Source organism: Diceros bicornis, chromosome 6 (genome assembly GCF_020826845.1).
Source record: "Diceros bicornis minor isolate mBicDic1 chromosome 6, mDicBic1.mat.cur, whole genome shotgun sequence".
NCBI lineage: Eukaryota > Metazoa > Chordata > Mammalia > Perissodactyla > Rhinocerotidae > Diceros > Diceros bicornis.
This window is the reverse complement of record NC_080745.1, coordinates 35,413,023-35,427,187: the sequence shown is the minus strand read 5'-3', so window position 1 is coordinate 35,427,187 and position 14,165 is coordinate 35,413,023. Positions and strand designations below refer to the sequence as shown.

Here is a 14,165-nt window from a genome sequence, read left to right as displayed (position 1 = left end):
TACACACCTTAGTTTTGACCAGACAACCTTAGCAGGCTTTGTGCTGTGTAATAATCAGCTGAGCAGAATTACTCCATTTTCTTTGGCAGGGAATCTGTGTCTCAGTGGCAATTCAGAAGTTATTAGTGGAGTGGATCAGTCTGACAGCAGGAACGTTTGTCTTTGAAGTGAGAGGAGCGGGAAGGAGAGAGGATGCTGGAATGTCTTGTGGGTTCTTCTGCTTGGCTTTACAACTCTTTGGCATTCTTAGTTATATCCTCCAGTTAATGTGTAGATATTTAGAATGTTGTGAAGCCTGGAGAGATGTTGCAGACGTCTTGGAATTCAGCTCTGAGTGTTCAGTCCTGGGTTTTGGTCCTGACTCCACCACTTACTGTTACTTTGCCATAGAGCAAGTCACTTAACCTTTCTTGACTTCAGTTTTCCCCACCTGTAAAGTGAAACTGTTCATTCTTAACCTAAGAACCTCATAAGGTTATAAAGTACAAATAAAATAACATGAAAGATGTTTACAATTTTAAGTTGTATAAATATTACCATGTATTCTCTACAAATAAGTCTGTGCTCAAGTGCTTCACCCTTTCCTGTGTATGTTGTCATGGCCCCTTTGGGGCCCCTTTCTTAATTAGTTCTAGCCCCTCTGTAGTCAGGTGGTCACCTAGTCTTTGAGTTTTAAAGGGAAGAGGAAGTTTTAAGTGAAACGAACAGGTGAACTCTGATCCCTATAAAATAGTGCCGTGCACATAGTAGGCACTCAGAAAACAGTCATTGAATGGTGGAGACGCTTAAACAGCAGGAGGCGTGTCTAGAGCAGTGGCGGCATTGCAGGGCAGATCTCTTCCTGGGGTGGTGTGGTAGGCGGCTCTAGGGGCTGCCCGAATGGCGATGCCACTGCTCTTGAATAAAACAAGTGCAGATGGTGAGCCCCTGTTAAATAATGGGGAAAGGATGGTTACTATTTGTATTAGCTCCAAGGAAAGAAGTGGGTCCAGTGTGGGTCTGGAAATGTCTGCCAGACGGCTTTTCTCTTTTAGTGATATTTGTTTTTAGGGTGTTTCTTCTGGTATAAATTGGTAATTAAGAAATTAATGGGGAAAAAATATCACTACCTTATTGGCAGTTTGTCAAGTGCAGTACTAGTTCTCAAAGAAGTTTTTTTGTGTTTTGGGGGGATAGTGCCACTGTGGGAAGTTTGCTTCTCTTGAAGTGATTTGGGGACTAAAAACGTGTCATGTCACTGGGGATAGCTGTGGGCTAGTACTGATAGAAAAGTAACTTCAGACTGAAGAATCTTGGCTCTCCTGGACTTAGTTGCTTCAGCAGATCATAATCCTGGCCTCACAAACATGTTAAGAGAACAAATCATTAAGTATAAAAAGCACTGAGATTGTGTAGAGTGGAAAATAATGTTAGTGTTAACTTCCTTCACTGCATTGCACAACCACATCCTAAATTTAAGGAAGCCAGGAGTAAAATCACTCTCAGGCACTGGTTTTAAACCTGAAGGTCATGATCCATTTAGAGGGATGCCGAATCAATTTAGTGTGTCAAATATTTAAAAAAAGAAGGAAGAAATAGAAAAGAAATGTAAGTGCATCACAGGTAATAAGGTGTGAGGTGTTATTTTGGAATCTTTTGTTTTGGTTTTCTGTCTTTCTGTTGCTGTGTGTACTAGATTGTGTTGTAGAATACATTTCTGTGGGACTGTATTGGAAAAGTTTGAAACTCATTGGTTTAACAAGTAACATGCCCCAAATTTACAAAACTCATAGACTTCCACTATCATGTTATATTCATGAAAGTGTCTTGCTCCCTTAAAGTGATTTGGGGGCTGAAAGAGTTCAATATGATTGGGAGTAGTAGGCTACTAAACTCCCTTAAATTCTAGCAGCTGCCTTGTGTCTAATAACATTTAGGATTATTGAGAACTATTTTGATGTCTTTTAGGCATCAGCTAAAACCTAAATCATTAGATTGGAAATGGAATGATGCTCTGCCTGGTTGGTTTACTCATCATAATTTGACAGTAGCTTCTTGAAGTAGTTAATATTTTGAATCTTCATACTTTGAAGGTTTATCTTGTTTTTTCCTTTAATATTATACTTTTAAAAGATTCACGGGGGGCCAGCCCAGTGGCATAGTGGTTAAGTTCGTGTGCTCTGCTTCAGCGGCCCAGGGTTCACAGGTTTGAATCCTGGGCGAGGACATACGAACCACTCATCAAGCTATGTGTGGTGGCATCCCCACATGTAAAATAGAGAAAGATGGGCACAGATGTTAGCTCAGGGCTAATCTTCCTCAGCAAAAAGAGGAGGATTGGCAACAGATGTTAAGAGTTAGAGCCAATCTTCCTCACCAAAAAAAAAAAAAAAAGCTTCACGGTGTTCTTTACTATCATTTTATATACATTCATTGGGCAAAGTATTTTGTTTTTTCTGTTTTTTTCCTCTAGAAGAATACATTTCCACTTTTATAACAAAGTGTGAAGTAAGGAATGCTTTACTTGTGGAAATTTTACCAAAACTATGTTCTGTTAAGCAAGGGCTGGAGATAAATACCCACACACACCCAGAGGCACACGTATACACATACACAGTTTATTTTGTCCCTATTATTCTGTGTCCTTTCTTCTAGATAAAGAAATGGAGGCGCAGATTGGTGAGATAGTTTGCCTGGGGTTGCACAGTAAGCTAGTGGCCTCCGTAGATAACTGTTCATAGTTCTTGTGTTTCCAGAGACACAAAATGTAGATTAAGTTGAAATAAACACAAGCCTAAATATTGTAGTCATAAGTGTATGTGCAGGTGTATAGAGACAAAAATGTATTACTGTGAGCAAAAAGAAGTAGTGAGAAAGAATAATTATAGTTATGTTAAGTTCTTGTGCTGTCTCTATCTAGAAGTCTATCGGTAGTCCTGACCTAGCTATACAATTTTAGTTTGTTACGAACAGTACCATATATCCAAGGTAGATTCTGCCAAGAACATAAATTGTCAAAAGAAAACTCTTGGGATGGCACTGGATTGTAATGTGTTAAGTGGCCCTCTGCCTGTGACCACTGAGACTGAAGAATTGAGAGAGTACTGATTGCTGAGTCAGGAGGCCCGGGTTCCTACTCTGCACTCTGACACAAGCCCCTCTGTATGAGCTTAGGCGTGCTGTTTCACTTTGGGGCCTCTCTTTGTAAGGTTAAAATGTGGGCTTGGTGTCTAAAGTTCCCTGCAGCATTTAGATTCTGTGCTTCCCAAGGGCTGGAGTATTGCATCAGGACCCAGCCTGGGGTTTGTGGTGTTTGCAAGGCACCGAGGAACTGCCTCATCCTTTTTTCCAAGGAGAGAGCATACATTACCCCACAGAGCCCAATAATGCAGTGAGCTGTCAGTGTTGTGAGGTGCTTCTTCACTGGGGACTGAGCCTGGGTTGTTTGCAGTAACCTACAAGGACTTTGGAATGAGGCCAGGAGATGTAACCAACTAGTTGCCTACTCAAAAAGCTTGCTAGCACCCATCGAAGTACAGTATCATTCTGTCTTTGGAGTAAGAGAATATAGAAACATATCTCCTCTTAAAGAGCAATATTCAAGGACTTTGAATTCAGGGACTCCCATTATCTTCCTATAGCAATTACCAAGGAGATATATTCTTGTTGAATATAATTTTGTGAATGTTAGCAAGGAATGCCTCATATCTTAATAGGCTTTTAAAAAATTACTTTAGTTTGGATTTGCTGATTCTTTGCTCTTTCTCTAATACTGGTTATGACTTTTTTGTTCCGTGCTGTGAAGAGCTGATAATATCTACAGTCCTCTTTTGATAGTGGTAACCTCTATTTTCTGGGTGAATTAGGAACTAGTATCACCAGAGGAAAAGCTGATCAGAATGATTGTTCTTCCATCATCCCACTGATACACACTGTTCAACCATTTGGTTTATCACAGCTTTAGCACTAGAAGAGTCTTAATAATGATGGAAATCACGACATACCTTTGATGATAATAGACTCCTCTGGTCTTTCCCAGCTTTTGTCCGGCACTAGCACTGCTCTGCAGGATTGAGGTTGTTGACAGCAACAGTGGGCTCTGGGGAATGGCCGCCGAGAACCATGAGAAGGTTGCAGACAGACTGTTTCCCTGGATAGCCCTCTAGGGAACCCAATACTTGCCTAATGTTAATTACCTTATACCACATCCTAATTGCTAAGGGTATAAATGTTTTCAGCAAACATTTGTTGAGCACCTGTCCTGCCTCTAAGCTTTCATGCTCCTGCTAGCAAATTGCATGTAGATATCCAATAGGAACATAATTCAAACCAATATTATTATCTTTTTCTCAGAATCTCCTCTGCCTTCTTCAGCTTCTCTTCCTTTTCTAGTCTACCATGGTTAATGGTGACACCACTTCCCCAGTCTCTCAAACTTGAACTTGAAAATTTGGAATTATCTGTACTATTCCCACTCCATTCTTCATGTATCTAATAAGCTATCAAACCCTGTTTGTTCCACCTTCAAAAGTGTCTTTCGAATCCATATTGCTTTTTCTTCCCCAGTGTCATACTGCTGAAGGTCAAACCCGGTTTATTCTCCCCTGGACTACCAGCAATCCACTTAACTAAGATTTTTGTTTCTAATCTCTGTCTGCCTCCTATTCATCTCCCACCAAATTATCCAGCAAAAAAAAAATACTCTTCTCATGAACAACTCATGCCTGTTGTTTTGTTGTTGTTCTGCAATTTGCTTTTTTTTAAGTCAGCATCATGTTCTGGAAGTTTTTCCATGTAGTTCATATAGATCTGACTTCTTTTTAATGCTGCATAGGATGGGTACATAAAATGTGCATATTATAGTTTATTTAACCATTCCTTTATGAATGGACATTTATGTTATTTCTGTTTTTTCTTTTGCTGTTTTTTACAAAGAATGCTGAAATGATTGCCCTTGAACATGTCTCTTTGTACACATGTACAAGTATGTAGACACCAAAAAGTAGAATTTCTAGGTCAGAATGAACATATATTTAAAATGTTAATAGATACCAGTAAATCATTTTACAGGAAGTGCCTATCAATTTGTACTCCCACTTGCCATGCTTTTTTTCTTTTTTTTGAAGCCTTTTTTTTTTTTTTTTTTTTTTGTGAGGAAGAATCAGCCCTGAGCTAACATCCATGCTAATCCTCCTCTTTTTGCTGAGGAAGACCGGCTCTGAGCTAACATCTATTGCCAATCCTCCTCTTTTTTTTCCCCTAAAACCCCGGTAGATAGTTGTATGTCATGGTTGCACATCCTTCTAGTTGCTGTATGTGGGAGGCGGCCTCAGCATGGCCGGAGAAGCGACGCGTCAGTGTGTGCCCAGATCCGAACACGGGCCGCCAGTAGCGGAGCACATGCACCTAACCGCTAAGCCACGGGGCCGGCCCTTAAAGCCATTTTTAATCTGGACCTAGTGCCCTTCTCCCAGCCTCGGTTCTCAGATCGACGTGTTCGCTCATTTCCTTGGTCACTGTCAGCCACTCTCCATGTTTTATTTCAGTACAAGTGGGGCCAGGCACTCAGCTGTGTGTTGGAGATGTGGCACTGGATCTGACAGATTTGGTCCCTGCCCTGACCCAGCGCACACTCTTAGACGTGCCGCTTTCCGCCGTTCCCAGACTCTATGCATTTGCAGCTATCATTCTCTCTTCCTGGTATGACTTTTTTTTCTTTTAGCTTTTCTGCCTTCAGAATTTTCTTTGATCATTCTTTTACCCTTTAACCAGCTGAGATTTTATCCTCTGTCATATCTTCCCCATCTCCCCTGAGGTAAAGGTAGATAAGCCTTCCTCAGTGGTCTCTCTTAACACTTCACTTACATCCTTTTTATAGTGTTTATCCTGAAGAGTTTTAATTATTCGTTCATATATGTGTCTGCCTGTGTATGTGCGTGTGTGTATATATAGGCACACACATACCCTTAGAGACTTCGTTAGATTGGAGACTCAGTAGGGGCAAGACTTAGGATATTTACCTTAATGCTCCCCCAGCTTAATGCCTTACACACTGGGATGCTTAATAAGTGTTGAATAAGTGAATGAATAACAAGCTATCAGATGAACTTATTTTGTGCAGGGCACTGTGGGGCTTGTAAATATGACTGAGATCTGGTCTGTGTTCAGAGACCTAACTGTGTAGTCAGGGAGATGAGCCAACTGCGGGCAGGTTGTGATATGCTCTGTGTAGAGGCACAGATGAACACTTGAGGAGATTTTAATGGGGGAGATTAATTCTTGTGAGTGAGATATTCTGGTAAATTTTTAAATGAGAGGATTTTTTCTTGCTTGCGCCGGGTATTGTGAGGGATACACATAATGATAAGCCTGGCTTTAAGAGTTTTTTAGTCAAATAGGGCCTTTGAGCAGAGATGGGCGGACTTTGGCCTATGGGCTAAATCTGGCCTGCTGCCTGTTTTTGTACTGCCTGTGAACTAAGAATGATATTTTACATTTTTAAATTGTTAAAAAAGAATAATATTTTGTGCTATATGAAATTCAAATGTCAACGTCTATAATTAAGTTTTACTGGGGCACAGCCCGTTCATTGGCTGACTGGCGCTCTCTAACTGTGTGTGTGCTGCCACAGCAGTGTGGAGTAGTTGTTAACAGAGACCGTTTGGCCTGCAGTGCCTAAAATGTTTGCTCTTTCGCCCTTTACAGAAACAGTTTGCTGACCCCCCTGGGTTAGAGGATGGGAAAGATTCTGATAAAGTAGAGAAAGACGTTCGTACTGAGAGGAGTAGTTTGAGTTAAGAGAGTGGGCAATGAATGCTGCTGTATAGAGGCTGTAGAGCTGAAATGATGACCTAGCTTAACCTTGTATGTTACAGAATAGGCAGAAGATCAGAAATCTTGTCAAAGTCCACATGACTCGTAAGGGGCAGTGTGCACTGGAGTGGCTGGAGCAGACACTTTGCGGGCTTTGGAGGATGATAAGATTATTGTTGAGGTAGGGCCAGATCGTGAATGGCCTGCCCTTGAAAAATGAGAGTTGAAGAACAGACTCAGAACAGACTTCCTTTCTCTCTCTGAATGTAATATTTCTTTTTTCTCTTGTATTTCTAGAAGGCCTTTGAGCCCTACTTCGAGATTTTGGAAGTATATTCCACAAAAGCCAAGAATTATGTGAATGGGCGTTGCACCAAGTATGAGCCCTGGCAGCTGATTGCGTGGAGTGTGGTGTGGACGCTGCTGATAGTCTGGGTATATGAGTTTGTCTTCCAGCCTGAAAGTAAGTATAGTGTCCCCTCTATAAAGACAGAGTGGAGTTTCACTAGCCTTGGAATTCATGGCTGACGGATTGGACTAATTTCTTGCCTTTTGGTTTGGTTCTGATTTTTTAAATCTATTTAAATAGAAAGTGGGACATTGTCTTCTAACTGGTAAAGTTATGTCTTGTGTAACTATTACTGCTTTTGTTGATTTTTCTGGATTTGCAGCTTACATAAAAACTCCTGATAAATTAGTCATTTTAAGGATCCACAGATATCTCAGAGTGTGGCTTAATCTTCTTTAGTTCTGGTTTCTTGCCTAGAATATAATTGTTTCACTTGGAGTTCCCCAAGCAGGAATTTATTTCTTTCATTTTAGGCCATCCTTTTCAATAAAGGTTATGGGAAATTGGAACAGGACTCATGCAGTGACCATATGAGTGCCTGCTATGTGACAGGCACTGTGCTGGGCTCTGGGGAATATTACACAAGTAATACAAGGTCCCTGTCCTCTTTGAGTTGAACTTCTAATGTCAGGGAACAGTATACTTTGAGCTTCCTGGGTAGTGACTCAAGGAGCCAGATTGACATGGGGAAGAAAGAGGCCACTTCTCAGGGAATACAGAAAAAGATGAGAAGTCGTTCAGTGATTAGCTTATAAATCCTCCATCCTTCCTAAGGTTTGAGCTCCTCTCCTGCCCACCCCTCTTCCCCCAACCTGGAGATCTGGTTGCATGTTACCTCCTTGTGAATTCTTTTCCTCCTGCAGGCTGTGCTTGGTAAGTTCTGCTTGATTTCACCTAAATACAAATGGTAGGCGTGGTGGTGGGTGGTGGGTGTTCTGTGATGCTCCTCTGCACCCCTTCCCCACTCTCAGTAGGGTATCTGAGTTCATTTCCCCTGCACCCCTTCCCCACTCTCAGTAGAGTATCTTGAGTTCATTTCCCCAGCACCCCTTTCCCACTCTCAGTAGGATATCTGAGTTCATTTCCTTGGGATAAGAAATCGGTAACATTGAAAAGAGTTGCTTGTCATTTCTCATTTGTTTAAAAATTTCCGTAACTATTTGCTTCCCTGATAACATCTGTCTGAAGGGGCTCTTTCACTGTACTTTTTCTGCTTTTCTTCCTCTTCCCCCAGGAAGGTCAGCTTAGAAGCCAGATTCTGTTTTATCTCTTTGCATGCAGATAGCCAGTGAGCTGTTTTAATAACATTGCAGAGTTACAGCGTAGTAAACATTGCACTTAAAGTGGAGATGAGACATGCCTGCCCTGTCCAAATTTGAGTTCACTCCAGCTTTAAAAACCCTGTCCTCATTTTCTGCTCCTAGACGTTGAACGATTTTCTCATAAACTCACAAATTAGACGGATTAACCCTTCTGCTGCACCTGCTCTGTGGTTTGGAAGTGGACGCAACCCTTGTCTTTCTGCTCAGGCTTATTCCTTTCCTGGGAAGCATTGGATTCAGTGGTGCTCACCCTCCTGTCCTTCCAGGTGAAGTGACCTGTTCCAGAGGACTCTTAAGGAGTAGCAATGAATGTACTTTTCCTTTTCTTTTTTTATTGTGATAAAATATACATGACATAAAATTTACCGTTTTTAAGTATGCAGTTCAGTGACATTAAGTACATTCACATTTTTGTGCAACCATCACTACCATCCATCTCTAGAACTTTCTTATCATCCCAAACTGGAACTCTGTCCCCGTTAAACACTAACGCCCTGTTACACCCTCCCCCGACTCCTGACAGCCACCATTCTATGTGCCCTTCCTTTTAAGGTGGTGCGTTTGTAAAACCAGACTCAGGTTAGATTTATATTTCTTTTCTATGATTAGTGTTAGCTTTAAGTATTTACTTCTATTTTCAGTTCTGCAGCCCCTGGTGCCCGTGTGCATTTTGTTTAACTGGTAATAGAAGCACAGTCATCTTAGGTCCTGGTACATACTTACCTGCCTTTAGTGTTCAAAACAGAACATGCTGGCCTCTGAGCCTTCTGTGAGAAGTTAGTAGTAGGAGTGTATTAATGGTGTGTGCCATCTGAATCTCTGTGAGCTGAACTCCAGGCCATTTCAGTTGTTTTAATAACATTTTTTTCTTATTACAAAAGTAGTACATGTTCATTGTAGAAAATCAGACAATATAGATAAACCATAAGAACAAAATTAAAATCTTGCTACCTAGAGATAACCACTATTTACATATCTATCTTTTTATATCTGAATCAGGTTGAACTATACAAAATGTAGTTTCTCTAGGTCAAAAATTGTTGAATATTCACAGTTTCATGTAGTTTATCACATATACACACATAACACACTTTTTATTTTGTAACTTCCAACTTGAATTTTAGACACAGGTAAAAATGTCTTCTCTCTAGAGATCGGAGATAATTTTGATGGAATTGCCATTTTTTCAGCACCTTGCTCATGTAGGAGTATTCTGTGTATCACTGAACAATTGAGTTATTTTTAGTACATTGCCCCTAGGAGTCTAAAGTCTGGACTAGTGATAAATTTTGCTGATCTTCAAACTCTGACTACCCTTCGGAGGGAGAGAGGGTAAATCTGGAACACTGGATGGACACTGGGGTAGTTAAGAACTGGAAGCAGCAGGAGGATGGAGGTGGGGTGGTGGGCAGGGGTTAGCAGTTCTCTAAGGTGTTCTCTTAATATTGCTCTCTGATCATCAGCTCATATCGTTACTACTGGACGTTGATTTTTAACTGTGGGGCTGTCCATAGTTCACTAACAGAAATCAGAGTTACGTGGTAGGAAGAGGTGGTAAACTCTCCAGTTTCTAGCTATGAAACTCCAGTTTCATGCCCACCTTGGGCAACACCCTTAAGCTCTTTTAGCGTGTTCGTCACAATAAAATGGGCATAATAACCCTGCCTCACCTAGTCGTAGGATGATGTGAGGCTTGAGTGGCGTAATTTGTGTGAAAGGAATTTGTGAACTGTAAAGAGCCACGCATTGTTGCTCTTACTCTGGTGTTTCCTGTTTTATTACCTTAAAACATTCTAATGACTTTTCTTTCTGTACCTCTGGAGACTTTTACTTTTGAGATAATCTTTTTAGGTCATGACCACACAGTCTTTTCATTTTTACCATCTCTGATCTGGTATTCTGTTCGTTTTACCCTGTACCATTTTATCTCACAACTTGCACAAAATTAGTCTGTTCTTTTCTCCTCTACCTAGTCACATAACTGTTCTTTTGGACACCTGACTCAGTTTGCTGATTTTTAGATCCCTTTCTACCTCATTAATTAATTACTTTATCTATTAAATGAGGAAGTGGTTCTGAATCTTTACAGCTTTTACATTGTTTGATATAGTCAAATGACAAGCAGCTTAAATATGCAACACTAAGTTATACTCATTTGATGGACTATTGTGGTAACATTTAAAAATATGTTTAGGAAGAGTTTTTAATAATGTAGAAAATGCTGTAAGTGAGAAGAGCATACAATACTGTACATACGAGATCTCAGCTGTGTATTACAGTGTGTAGAACATAGGACTGAAAGGAAATACCCAAAATTTAAACAAAAAAGTAATTATGAACAAGTGGTTTCAATCCCTTTGTCTTCTTATCAGTCTGTCTCAATTACCTGGTTTTGTCCCAGACATTTACAGTGTGTTGACTACAGCAGTAGGCACTATAGAGTGAAGTAGAAAGGGATGCAACCTAAGCAAAAATCACTGGTAAAGACGCAAGCATCATATAATAAATACCAAAAGAAGGTCCAGACACATTCTGTGTTTGTCGAGAGAGAGCTCCTTCTCGCCAGGGAAATTGGAGTGCCCGGATCTCCTAGGAATGCAGTAAAGGTTCATATGCAGTTCATACCTTCGTAAAAGCTAGTCTGGATTCCTTATAGACTGATAACTGAAAATTCCTATTGTGCATTTGAAGCAGCATAGAGTCCTGGGAGTCTAGGACTAGAAAAACAAAGACTTCAGTTAAATCCCTATTCCATCACTGATTTGATCCGTGACATTGAGCAAGTTGTTAATGCTTGATCCTTAGTTGCCTTAGGATAGTATATAGTACCTTCTGTGCCAGCATCAAAGTCTTGTTGTCAGAGTCAGTTGAGATATATCGAATGTGAATTCATTAAAAGGTGTAATGGTCTATTTAGTGCCGTGTATTTATAATTATTGTGATTGACAGGATCAGACTTCCATATTTGTCCTGTGTACCGCCTGACAGAATAGTCTGATTGGTATCTGTGATACTGAAGGCCTTTTTAGGTCCAGAAAATGTTGCTAGGATGTGTGTTGAATGAGAGACTGGAGCATAGATCTTGAAAAGAAGCATGGATTGGTCATTTGTTTTGGGGGAGAGAAGAGAAATGTTGGACACCTGGAAACCTTGGGAAGGTAAAGAACTGTGGAATACATGTCATTTGACCTGGCAATTCTGTTGCTGGGAATTTATCCTGTAAGTATACTCTCATGAATGCAGTATGGTGTGTGTTATGAGGTTATTTATTTCAGCATGGTTTGTAATAGCAAATATTAGAAATAACCTATGTGTTCATCAGGAAGGAGCAAGTTAAATAGATTATGGTATATCCACATAATGGAATATTCTACAGCTGTAAAAATGAATGAGGAAGCACTGATGTTTAAGAGAATATTCCCAAGTAGAAAAACAAGGTCTAGTACAGTGCTAGAGTATGCTACCTTTTGTGTAAAAGGAGAGACAAATAAGAATATATCTTTATTCTTGCTTCTATATGCATAAAGAAATTCTAGCAGGGTATTCCAGAAACTTAATAGTAGTGTTTACCTGGGGATAGGATAAGGGTCTGGGGGATAGATGAGAGAGGAACTTTTAACTCTGTGTGTGTTTGTTTATTTTTTGGACCACGTGAATATATTACTTATTCAAAAAATTAAATTTAAAAGGTTTTTTTTTTTTTTTTTTGTGAGGAGGACTAGCCCTGAGCTAATATCTGATGCCAGTCCTCCCCTTTTTCTTTGAGGAAGATTGGCCCTGAGCTAACATCCGTGGCCATCTTCCTCTACTTTATATGGGACGCCGCCACAGCATGGCTTAGCAAGCAGTGTGTCGGTGTGCGCCCGGGATCTGAACCTGCGAACCCCGGGCCGCTGCAGAGGAGCACGTGCACTGAACCGCTTGTGCCACCGGGCTGGCCCCAAAAGGTTTTTTTTTTAAAGGAAAGAAACTCTGCCTTTGCGATCTGAAGGCAAATGAGATTGCAGAGGACACATTGAATAGTTCAGACGTTATGACTAGCGGGTCATATTCGTGGAGATTTGTTGGGATAATAAAACCATTTGTTTCTTTTAGGTTTATGGTCAAGGTTTAAAAAGAGATGTTTTAAGTTCATCAGGAAGCTGCCTATTGTTGGTCGCAAGGTAAGTGGAATCTGTATAGCGTTTCCTCCCCCGAGCCCCCTGTCCATGATTGTACCTCTTTCTTTCTGTTTACTGAATCTAGTAATCTCAAGGGGGAAGAGTGATTTTGTCCCCCACCTCCAAGGAACATCTGACAGTGTTTGGGGACATTTCTGTTACAACTGGAGAGGAGTGCTATTGACATTAGTAGATAGTGGCCAGGGATGCTGCTAAACATCCTACAATGCACAGGACAGCCTCCACAACAAAGAATTATCTGGCTGAAATTGTCAGAAGTGCCAAGACTGAGAAACCTGACCTAACCCTTTCTCTAACATATTTGACCAAAGGAGAAAGGAGATGTCTGTTAAGGAAGAATTTGAAATTAGAAAACCTGACAGAAGTGACATGATGCTTTGGAGCCATATTGGCTCGGCTGAATTTAAATATTTATCTGGGGGTTGGGTGCTTACATGGTTTAGACCGGGTTGGCACACTTTTTCTGTAAAGGGCTAGATATGGAACTTTTTAGGCTTTGCAGGCCATACTGTGTCTGTCACACTCTTCAGCTCTGCCCTTGTGGAGGGAAAGCAGTGACAGGACAATAGGTAAAGGGATGAGGCTGTGTTCCAGTGAAACTTTCTTTACAAAAACAGGCATAGTCCAGATTTGGGCTGTAGTTTGCTGATCCCAGGTTTAGAAACTTAGAGAGATAACAGAGCTCTTCTCTTGCCCTTTGTACCTATAGATAATATATACTATAGTATAGTACAGCTATAGTATAGGATGTGTTCCCTTCACTCTCCCCTCCCCCATACTGAGGATAAGACAGTCACCCCCAAGACCTTCCCACAAGTTCTTTATCACGAGTGCAGATAAACAGGCCGCCTTGCAAGCTCTAAAGACAGCACATGAGTCCTTGAGGTCTTCATCTCCCCCAATCCCTGCCCTGCCCCTCGACTTCCCTGCAAGTTCTCTTTCACTTTTGGCTTTCAATTCCCTTTCCTGGCCAAACCAGAAAAGATGTCGGTTATCTTTAGCCTTTGACCAAAATCCATTCAGACCACTGTGCTAACCCTCCTAGAACTGTGGATTTTCAGGTTCATTTCCTGTGGAGAAGAGGAATGAGAGTGGATAGGCTTTTATTTGACCTGAAATCTTACTAACATTAAATCTCCTTTTGTCCTTATAGAGTGAGGGGTAGGGAGAGGGAAGACACAAAGGATAATAGCATTTCCCCTTGTCATTCCCTGTGTTTTTTCTGCCTTTACGCTTCACACTTTTCTCCTTCAATTTGAGATTTTGAGACAAATAAATGCTAGAGTTCCAGAACTCATTCTTAAATTTATAAAATAATAGAGTTGGAAGGTACTTAGAAACTATGTAATCACCTTTCATTTTTTAGAAGCAGATTTTGAGGCTGAGAGACAAAAAGTTCCTTTTTTTGAGTGAGTGTGTGTGTGTATCCCTCTCTCATTCATCACTTACACTCATGTGTTCAGCACGTGGTTATTAAGTACCTGCTCCATGTCAGGTACTGTTCTGGCTGCTGGGGATACA

General features: G+C 40.7%; 1 protein-coding gene across 2 annotated transcripts in view; it reads left to right on the top strand.

Annotated features, from left to right (window-relative positions):
* SGPL1 (sphingosine-1-phosphate lyase 1) overlaps positions 1-14,165 on the top strand; it is a 53,145-nt gene that overhangs the window by 14,152 nt on the left and 24,828 nt on the right. For both annotated transcript variants that reach the window (XM_058543249.1, XM_058543250.1), the window contains exons 3-4: positions 7,090-7,255; positions 12,559-12,626. In XM_058543249.1, coding sequence (XP_058399232.1) covers positions 7,090-7,255; positions 12,559-12,626 — 234 coding nt within the window. The remainder of the gene's footprint in view (positions 1-7,089; positions 7,256-12,558; positions 12,627-14,165) is intronic.